General features: G+C 33.1%; 1 protein-coding gene across 1 annotated transcript; it reads right to left on the bottom strand.

Moving 5' to 3' along the window:
* Positions 1 to 1,120: 1,120 nt before the first annotated feature.
* On the bottom strand, positions 1,121 to 8,929 carry LOC148951483 (neuroligin-1-like). Its single transcript, XM_089090292.1, has 2 exons — positions 8,290 to 8,929; positions 1,121 to 1,195 (listed from the first exon to the last, which is right to left on the bottom strand). Exons 1-2 carry the CDS (start codon positions 8,905 to 8,907, stop codon positions 1,127 to 1,129), a joined length of 687 nt encoding a protein of 228 aa, XP_088946418.1. The 5' UTR covers positions 8,908 to 8,929; the 3' UTR covers positions 1,121 to 1,126.
* Positions 8,930 to 11,598: the final 2,669 nt, after the last annotated feature.

Below are 11,598 nucleotides of genomic sequence, written 5' to 3'. Positions count from 1 at the left end.
ATTCTTCAGCAGTTTTTGTATTCGGGTCTCTTTGGCCCAGTGACTTATGATTGCAAGTTTCAAGCCGTTGAGAGAAATATTGGGTCCTATTTTGGGCCCTATTTCAGATAAACCAATATTTTTTCCAATTCTTTTTTTTTATTTGGACTCCCATGGACTTCTATCTTTCAGTTTCAAGAAAAAAAAAAAAGATCCTTGTTTGGGCCCTGTTTTCGAAGGAACCAAATTTGATTTCCAACTTTTTTGAATGTTGGTATCCTCTTGGCTCAAGAAATTAAAAAACCCAAGTTCAAACTAATAAAAAAGAAATTGGGCCTATTTCGTAGGCTTTTAACACAGTTTTCCATATACAAAAAATTTGTGATTGCCTTGGCCCAGGGAACAATCCCTGACAGATTAAACAAATCCCTAAATAATCATACCGCCAAGATGAAGCATATCCACCTTTCCCACCATAAATCTATCTGAAAACAATTCATAATAAGAACAATGTAGGGCCAAAGCCCCGGTTGATGTGCAGGTTAGGTCATCTCAAAAGACGTGTTGACTAGACCTTTCGCAAACGTTTTGAAAAATGACCCTCTTAAAATTTTGATTCAATGCCGTGGGTTTTTATGGGACTGTAAGGGAGCATAGGGCCAGTAAGGAGGCTAGTTACCCACAAATTATTCTTGACCTGATAGAATACCCTTGGAACTTTCAATTTTTGATCAAATTAACCCTATCCCAATTTATTTTGACCAGCCCATCCATACGAAGTAGCCGGGGGAAAAAAAGAACTAAAAAACTAATAAAAATAGCCAGGAAAGCCTAAGTCTTTATTCAGTTAATATTAGCACTTTCACTCTAAAATGAATTGAAAACATTCCGAAGCAGCCATCAAATTAATTACTTTTTGTACTAAACCTGGTTTCATATTCAAATATTTTGTCTCAGTACATTCTTATGGTCTTATACTTGTCTACAATTATGAGACCAAACAAATTTATAGTTTGCAGGCCCAAAAACCTCATGGATGGGGAAGAGTCATATTGTTTCGTTCTAGAAGAGGAGGGAAGACACAGAAATTAAACAATTACAGACTTCAATTCGTAATTTCACAGAGGTGGGGTCACTTCATTCGGAATTATCTCAGTAATACTTCCCAGTCTCCTCCGTGCTTGAGTAGGTTTGTTGAGGGGTTATCATTCTTATCCTAAAAAAACACTGACTGAAATTGCATGTTTGTTCAATTCAACTGGCCCCCTCCCCACTCAAAAAACATTATTTTAACGCTTTTCAAATGGTCGACGTTTTAACATGGTCGGTCATAAATCTTTGAATCGTTTTTTGGTCTCCAGTTGCCTTCAAATGGCTCACAGGAACTAATGGACTATATGGGCTACCCTTACTGTATGCCTATCTACCTCAGTTCTACCTTAGGATGGATGATAAAACATCATCAAGAAGTGAAAATATACAGCTCGAAAAAAGTTAAGCCATGCCTCTCACAGAGACTATATGTCTTGGCTTTACTCTAATTAGCCCTGGCTTTTAAGTTTTTGATCACTTCCACCAAGTTAATAATTCAAGAATGGCTGTTCTGGCTTGTATTTGAAGATAAAATCCTATGGGGCTCAACACACGACATATAGAATCTTTACCTGAAATACATAATTCCCTCAAATAAATTTTAATGCCTACACATATAAACGGTGAAGCTTTTCTAATGCCTTCACTGCAGAAACGCACTAAAATTTATTCAAAATTCAGAAAATTAGCCTGTTGCAATACTTTTCGCTGAGAGAAACTAAAACTTAAATATCAAAGTACATAAAATGTTTAAAGGAATTTCTTCGACTTTGGCTTTCCCTTGTTTTCCCTGGAGATATCAAAATAGCTTATTGATTACTTAGTGAACCATGGAAGGCTTTTTGCAGCCTAAATGGATTTTTGGGAGAATTAGAGGAAGGCGCTGAAGTAAATTCCAGCATTAGTAGCTCGTTTATTTTTAGTCCGATTGCTACTATTCCCTTTACTTTCATCCCCCCACTGTGAAAGAGATTCACTAGATATAGGATCAGAATACATTTTCTCTGTTTAACACCCACACAATAAGAACATTAAATTGGAATGAAAATTCAATTGTCGTGTTGAAAGTTTTCATTTATGTTGCTGCTAAAGTGTTTATATAGCTTTCTGGTAATATATCTTACTGCATGCGAAACCACTTGTAAGTGACAAGTGTTTAATAATTAAAACCATAATTTAGTTTTAACCAACTATAAACAACAAGACAAGAGTGGAGTAAAGAATTACGAGAGAAAAAGAGGCCAAAATTAAACAATGAACTAGGAAAAAAACATGAGATTCATTTACCTTTATCAAACAGTTCGCGGTAACGAACTGTAAGTAAGGAGTGACCCGGCTCAATAGTAACCAAACTCTAAAAAACAAAATTTTGATACCAATAGATACATCAAAAGAATCAGATTTTTATTTTTATTTCAAATATATAAATTTCATTATGTTTAGTTTTACCCATCACATGTTACGCGCCTGAGACAATTTGGCTGATTTTAGAAAAAAGAGGGGAAAGACCCCCCAAAAGTTATAGAACCTTAATGAAAATTACACCTTCATATTCAGCGTATCAGAGAACCCTACTGTAGAGGTTTCAAGCTCCTATCTACAAAAATGTGGAATTTTTTATTTTTGGCCAGAAGAAAGATCACGGATACGTGTTTATTTGTTTTTTTGTTTGTTTTTTTTCCCATGGGTGATCGTATTGACCCAGTGGTCCTAGAATATCGTGGGAGGGCTCATTGGAACAGAAATTAAAAGTTCTAGTGTCCTTTTTAAGTGACAAAAAAAATGGAGGGCAACTAGGTCCCGTCCCACGCTCATTTTTTTCTCAAAGTCCCCCAATTAAAATTTTGAGATAGTCATTTTGTTTAGCATAGTCGAAAATCTAATAAATATGTCTTTTAGCTGCACTTAATCCCCCACAGTTCCCAGGGGAAGGGGTGCAAGTTATGAACTTTGCCCATTCTTTACATATTGTATTGGTTATTGGGAAGTATACAGACATTTTCAGGAAGGATTTTTTTCTGGTGGGGGGGGGGTGGGCTGGAGGAGGGGGTTACTCGGGAGAATCTCTCCGTGGAGGATGTTTCTTTGGGGTAAGGGACATTTCTATGAAGGGGGCGCCGGATTTCCAAGCATTATTTAAAAAACGATCAGAAATTAAATTGAAATAAAACAAGTTTTTTCAACTGAAAGTTCTCCCCCAAGTCAATACCTCGCTCTTTACGCTACAGTTTTTTTTTTTTTTTATTGCTTTAAAAATAGGTATCTATTCTAATTAAAAGGCCTTTGTGATTAAGGGGTTTGTGAATTAAATTTTTTTTTAACTTTTAAAGTAAAGAGCGTGGCATTGACTAAGGGGAGAACCCCCTCATATACGTAATAACATATACGTAATAAAAAAACAATAAAAAAAAACAAGCGATACGGCTTAATAGTAATCGAAACTTTTAAAAACAGAATGTTGATGTCAATAAATGTATCAAAAGAATGGGCTTATACGGCTGATTCTAAATATGTAAATTTTATTAAGTTTAGTATTACTCATCGAAGGCTACGAGCCTGAGAAATTTTACCTGATTTTTGAAAGAGGGGGGAAACATCCCATACAAGTGAAAGAATTTTAATGAAAATCATACCGTCAGATTCAGCGTATCAGAAAACCCTATTACATAGGTTTCAAGCTCATATGTGCAAAAATCTACAACTTTTGTATTTTTTGCCAGAAGAAAAATATACGAATACAGAAGTTCGTTACGTAAGATAATTTGTAAATTACGTCAGAACCAAATTTACAGACAGCCATTTACCAAAAGAAAAGTAAAATTTTTATGCAAATTTTGTTTACTTATTCAATGACGGTGAGCCAAAATAAAAGCTGCATCAACTAAAAAACGATCAGAAATTAAATAAAAAAACAAGTTTTTTAAACTGAAAGTAAGAAGCGACATTAAAACTTAAAACGAACAGAAATTATTCCGTATATGAAAGGGGCTGTCCCCTCCTCAACGCCTCGCTGTTTATGCTAAAGTTTGATTCTGTCTCACAACTTTATTTTTTTAAACAATAAAAAACTTTATCGTAAAGAGCGAGTCGTTGAGGAGGGGACAGCCCCTTTCATATACAGAATAATTTCTGTTCGTTTTAAGTTTTAATGTCGCTCCTTACTTTCAGTTTAAAAAACTTGTTTTTTTTTTGTTTAATCCAGATAGAAGCTAGCGTCTGTATTTCTTCTTCTTTGTTTTGACAGCCTTGTTTAAGAAGTTTTTTAAATTAACGTTTTGTTTTTTTATTTTAGTTACGGTAGAGCTTAAACAACGGTTCGAAGACACAGAACAAACTATTGAAGGAAGATTCATAACCCCAATTTTTTTCAATATATCAGCTATTAAGAAAAAACACTCTAAAAGCTAGTGAATCATACAAAGTATATAGGAATACTAGTTGTATACTTGTTTTCGCTTTGTAATATGTACGATTATATGCATGTGATACAAATGTTATGACCACGAGCCTAAGTTTCTTCTGACATGCGTACACACCTTTAATAAAGCAGTTTTGCTTCCAGCTGTTCTTGCTTGAACTTTGATGACACTGGGATGAATGTTACCCTTTACTATGTTATAGCTTCCATAGTAATCAGAATACTAAAGCCCAATTAGTGGAAAATTGATCACATTTTTGGTATTCATTGTCAGATCTTCATAGCTTTATATTCAAATTTATCCTCGTATTGAAATAAATAATAGGAGATGGAAGAATTCAAAAATATATTTGCATAAACATTTCTTGGTATTTTCATTTGCCTGTTGTTCAAGAAAATTTTGCATTTTAAAAAGCTACTCTTACTTATGACAGTATAAGACCCTGTTTTGAATAACATTATGCTATAAGAATTCCTGCAAGAAAATACTTTTAGAGCATCAACATCTGCTTTTTAAGATCTCCCTTTCAAGCTTTCAGCCGTTTGTTTAGTCTTGAAAAAAGAACAATTGACTAAAATGGTCTTTTTTATTGATTGTTTTAAATTTTTTTTTATAGAATGTATTTTCTCTAAAGCTAAAAAAGAAAGTTGACTTAGGAAACTATGACATAATGTATTTTGTATGAAGGTCGGACTATAATTACTATTATGTGTAGGCTACTGTTTATATCATTTTTAATCTTTAGGTATTCTTGAATCTCCTATACTTAAAAAAACATAAAAATAAAAAAAATTGAAAAAATTAATGTACAAGAGCAATGTTTGGAGTCGATCAGATACAAAATATCAATTTCTACAATACACAACAAGTATGTGGTTTAACTCAAATAGTCCATGGTAACGAACTATAGGTAAGGACTGACTCGGCTCAATAGTAACCGAAACTCCGAAAAAGGAATTTTAATAACAATAGATGCATCAAAAGAATTGGCTTTTTCTGGTGATTGAAAATATATTAAAATTCACAAAGTTTAATGCAACCTGTAAAAACCTAGAAACCCGAGAAGATTTGCCTGACTTCCAAAACAGGGGGGAAAAACCCAAAAAAGTTCAGCAACCTTAGCGAAAATACGCTTAAGTTTTCTTAAGATTTCTTAGGAAAGACTGCTCAAACACAAGGGCCGTTGATTTTGAATAAAAAGTATTTTTTATAGCTTAAAGACTTTAGTGCAAAGAGGGAGAGTTGAGGAATGGGCAGCCTTCCTTATATACATAATAATTCTTGTAGATTTTAATTTTAAATGTGGCTCCTTATTTCCAGTTGAATTTTTTTTTCTTATGCAATCGCATACAAGAATAACCCTTATAAAAAATGGAAAATAAATCTATTGTCGATTATTGCAGAAAATATTTTAGACCATTTAGTGGTTTTAGTTTATAACAATCTTGTAAAATATCATCCAAAGATATTAGTTAATTTTCCTAATAATATCAAATACGAATCCTAATAATAACAAATACGATTAATTTTTATGCAATAAAATTAATTCAGGCAATATGTTGAGGCAATTAATTGAGGCAATATGAGGCTGATGTTGAAATCTAACATTATTTAGTGTGCTTGTGATCTAAATTCTAGCTCATACAAAATATCTCATTTCTCTTTTATAGGATATACCGGATCACCCACTTTCAAAAATCGTGCATAAGATACGGTGCTTGGTGGAAGCGTGCTGAGGTTGGCACGATGAGGCGTGGCACGAAGTAGGCTATAAGCAATAAAATAAGGGGTAATCTGCGATGGAAAATACATGACTGAGAATAGGTAACACCCCTTGGGAGCAACAGTGTGTCAAATAAATCAAAAATCCATAACATAAGCAGAGAGCTATCATATTTTTTTTCATGAATCTAGTCTCACCAGCATTTCGATCGCAAGAATTATAACTGAAATCAAAGACTTTATTTTGACTCTCTTTTCTTCAGGAACCTTTGCTTTCGAAGTTATTTTTTTTCACAAAAATTTTATTTCTTCATTTAAAAAAAAAAAAGCTACACAGAAAAAAGTTGAATATATTAAGGACAAGTTACATGCTTAGATCTTAAAGAAATTAAATAAAAAACAAGTTTTTTTTACTGAAAGTAAGGAGCGACATTAAAACTTAAAACGAACAGAAATTATTCCGTAAATGGAAGGGGCTGCCCCCTCCTCAATGTCTTGCTCTTTACGCTAAACTTTTTATTGTTTAAAAAAAAAAATAGAGCTGTGAGAGATAGCCAAACTTAGCGTACAGAGCCAGCTTTTTAGGAGAGGACAGCCCCTTTCATATACGGAATAATTTCTGTTCGTTTAAAGCTTTAAAGTCGCTCCTTACTTTCAGTTAAAAAAACTTGTTTTATTTTATTTAATTCTTGAAAGCTTTTGAATTAATGCAGGTTTGTTTTGGCTCACCTATGATCAATAATGAAAACAAAATTTGCAAATTAATTTTACTTTTATTCGGTTAAATGGCTTTCTCAAAAGTTGTTTAATTTTGTTTACGAACGTTTTTATTAGTAATAAATATACATAACTTACGAGTTAACATACGTAACTAACTTCTATATTCGTATATTTTTAATACGTATACTAGGGGGTTCGCCCCATAGTAAATAACTCGCGATTTACGCTAAAGTTTGAATTTTGTTCCAGTTCTTTAAAAATGACCCCATAATCAAAAAGGCCGTTAATTATAATATATAGCTCTTATGAAAGTACTAAAAAAAAAAAAAATCTTTAGAGTAAAGTGCGAGGTATTGACTAGGGGGCAAACCCAATCATATACGTAATAATTTTTTTTCGTTTTAACTTTTGATGTTGCTCCGTAATTTCAGTTGAAAAACTTTTTTTATATTTAATTTCTGGTCGTTTTTTAAATAATGCTGGGAAATCCGTTGCACCCTTCACAGCAATGTCTCTTCCACCACGAAAACTTCCTCCATGGAAAGATCCTCCCACATAACCCCCGACCCACCCCCCTCCACTACCAGAAAAAATCCCCCCTGAAAACGTCTGTATACTTCCCGATAACCAATATTATATGTAAACATAGCTTTTATATTTTCGACCATACTGAACAAAATTGCTACCTGGGAGGGGGCTTAGTTGCCCTCCATTTTTTGGTCACTTAAAAAGAGCACTAGGACTTTTAATTTCCATTTGCATGAGCCCTCTCACGATATTCTAGGACCACTGGGTGGATACGATCACCCCTGGGAAGAAAAAACAAAACACAAATAAACACGCATCCGTGATCTTTCTTCTGGCAAAAAATGCAAAAATCCACATTTTCGTAGATAGGAGCTTGGAACCTCTACAGTACGATTTTCGGATATGTTGAATCTGATGGTGTGGTTTTCATTAAGGATCTATAACCTTTTGGGGGTGTTTCCCCCTTTTTTCGAAATCAGGCAAATTTTCTCAGGCGCGTAAATTTTCATGGGTAGGACTAAATTTGATAAAACTTGTATATTTGAAATACACATTAAAATATGATACTTTTGATGTATCAATTGGTATCAAAATCCACTTTTTAGAGTTTCGATTACTATTGAGCGGGTCGCTCCTTACTTACAGTTTCATTACCACGAAGTGTTTGAAAGAGGAGATTGCAAAGAAGAAAAGAAGAAGTAATTATAAATAAGAGAAAGAATAAAGATGGAAGAAGAGGAAGAAATTCATAAAGAAGAAAAAAAGTTGATTTTACTTATAATCTTAAAGAAAAACGAAGAAAAAATTAGTTCTAAAGAAGATATCTTACTTGTGTAAAATCGCTACTCTTTGTTTGGTAGTCCACAACATAAAAATAGGAATTATGTCTCTGCGTTGAGTGTATATCACCAGTCTTAACCACTGGTGCCACAAACTCAGCATCAGAGATAGCTTCGATTGTTTGATCCCTCAGCGTCATTGGATGCTGTATTGGTTTCTCCCAGTCAGTGTATTCATTAACTATAGTGGCAAGAATCTCTTGCAAATGAAACTGATAAGTATTCCGAACTAACGTCCTTAATAATCGTATCCTCCTATTATTATCAATGCCACTAATTACATCACTTTCAGAAAAATAGATTAAAGATTCACTTTGAGCCACTCCGAATATTAGGTCATAACGTGACAATCTATCAGCGAGTTTATTTGTTGGATATTCCAGTTCGCCGTCAACTACAACTCCGTCAACAGAAGGCCCAAATGGATGTAGAAAAAGTGGTGTATCTGGAACTCCTTTAATTATTTCCTCAGCTGTTTTCTCCCTTAGGCACTTATATAGGTGAACTTGGAGATCAGTAGTAGAACAGTTTAAGTTTTGGGCTAGCTGAGTCGCGTACCTAATTGGCTCTTGGACTAATGCCCAGGGGCTTAGCGCTGTACCGCTCATTATGATTCCACGATGGAAAAGCATACCTGAAGTAAAGAAAACAGACTTAAGTTTCCAGCTTAATAGAGATTCTAGCCTTTCTCGGAGAGAGTAAAAGGTCTCTCTTTTTGTTTTCTATAGGAAATAAGTGGAGAGTTTTGGCTTAAAAAGATCTTTTTGTCATTATGATTCCGTAAAATTTAAATTTACATAAGTGAAAATGATTTACAGGTAATGCTGGTATACAAACAATAATTATTATGGTTTTTGCAAAAAAAGAAAATTAAATGAAACAAAATATAATTAAACAATACAACAGATCCAAGCATTATGAGAAACAAACCAGATATGGACGAACAGTTGATCCAGTAAACTGTGTATAGGGAGAGAACGTGTTGACCAAGTCGGCAAACAGGGGGGGGGGGGAGATTTGAGCTTATTCCCTGAAATTTTGTGTGTATTAAAACTTTTTCCATAATCACCTGTAATACTAAAATCATTTCTTTGTATTTTTTATGTATTACACCCCCTCCCTCCAAAATCCATTTATGTGCATTTACTTATTGCGGAGTAAATATTTCAATTCGAGAAAGTCAAGAGTATACTTTGTAATGGAAAAGCTAGACTTGACGAAAAGAGTATAATTAATACTTGCACAAGTTAAAACTTCAGCCCAAACATTGTGGGGCTTGGATTGGTTACAAGCCCCTTTATATATCAAATAGGGTATTTTCAATGTCAGTCTTTGCTTTTCTAAAATAAACCAAAATTTCTTTTTCATTGATCTCCATGAGATCTTTATATATATATATATATATATATATATATATATATATATATATATATATATATATATATATATATATATATATATATATATATATATATATATATATATATATATATATATATATATATATATATATATATATATATATATATATATATATATATATATATATATATATATATATATATATATATATATATATATATATATATATATATATATATATAATATATATATATATATATATAAAAGCGATAAATAAAATGATATAAAAAATGCTTTTTGATTAATTTTATGAATCAGAATCAGATATAAGGTGTTGTTGATCAAAACAAACTTCTTAGTATTTTTAGAGCAAAAAAGAGGCGAGAATCATACTGTAAAAATAGTACAATGGCCGGATTTCTCTGTAAAATCAAAACGGACATTCACTGATAAAATTTATTCTCCGTTTAGGTATAAAGGCTACTGTTAGTAGATTGGCTGAAAATTCATCGTACTGCCTTCTGGATTGCAGCAGTCTTCATGCAGTTATACACTTCAGACCTTCTGGTCACGCTAGAAGATTAGATGGGCTGAATTGTATTTAAAGCCAAGTTTTTAAGTCACTAATTACGTCAAATAAAAATGTTATATGTCTCTAGGAAACTGTCTTAGCAATTCATACTTGAAAACCGCAGGTTTTTAAAAATTCGTCTTTTATTATTGCAAATCTGTGAAGCTTTTAGGACTGTATCAAATTTTCATCAAGTATCAAATTCTCAAAACGCAGTATCAAATTTTTCAAAGTATTCATTATTGCCAAACTGAAGTGTAAAAATAAATAAGATTAATGACAAAAATATAAAATTCCAGGGTCTTGTGCATAGGAACTTCAAGCATCTACGGTAGATATCTCTGTTTTGCTGAATCTGATGGTGAGATGTGTATTAAGACCACTTGATGTTTTGAGGGTGCTTCATCCCTTTTTAAAAAATTGGGCAAATTTTTCCAGGCTCGTAACTTTTCATGCGCACCACTGAATTTGTTGAAATTTGAATAAGTTAATTTTACAACGCTTTTTGTCCATAGAATAGAATAGAATTTATTTGCGCTAAAAGCCCATAGGCCATGGCAAAATATATAAAGAAAGAACCATTACAAAGTATCAAATATTGCCAAATTGAAGTGTAAAAATAAATAACATTAATGGCAAAAATACAAAATTCCAGAGTCTTGTACATAGGAGCTTCAAACCTGTACGGTACATTTCTCTGTTTTGCTGAATCTGGTGGTGAGATGTGCATTAAGAGCACTTGATGTTTTGAGGGTGCTTCATTCCCTTTTTAAAAAATTGGGCAAATTTTTCCAGGCTCGTAACTTTTCATGCGCACCACTGAATTTGTTGAATTTTAAATAAGTTAATTTGACAACGCTTTTTGTCCATAGAATAGAATAGAATTTATAAGTAGTAATCAAGGTTATACTTCTACTACTTTACGTTCCTTCCGGTGTATTTCCACCACTTTACGTTCCCTGACACCTTTCCATGGCAGATTACCAGACCGATTATTGTTATCGTTGTCAATTGAATATGGAATTATACAAAACCTACCAGACAAGTTTCCGGGCCAACCAGACATGTTTCTGGGCCAAGCAGACAAGTTTCTGGGTCAACTATAAGTTTCTGGGCCTTTACTTTCCATGGCACCTTTCCAGAGCATGTACCTATGAATTTGGTGCTCTTAAGTTCCTTTCTCTGCAATCTGGGGTCTTTTATGGTCCCTTTATTGTTATTTACTTGAAGCTACTGGAATCTTTACGTTATTCGTATACGCCTCTACACCTTTTCAAAGACAGTGAGTCTAGCTCGATTTATGATTGAGATTTGAATAAAAGGAATAGTTTTCTTTACATCTCGTATTAGTAAGAGAATTGAATTC

This window comes from Artemia sp. Qi Xiang Cuo, chromosome 6 (assembly GCF_049724085.1).
Source record: "Artemia sp. Qi Xiang Cuo chromosome 6, ASM4972408v1, whole genome shotgun sequence".
NCBI classification, from domain to species: Eukaryota; Metazoa; Arthropoda; class Branchiopoda; order Anostraca; family Artemiidae; genus Artemia; species Artemia sp. Qi Xiang Cuo.
This window is presented reverse-complemented; position numbering and strand designations above follow the sequence as displayed.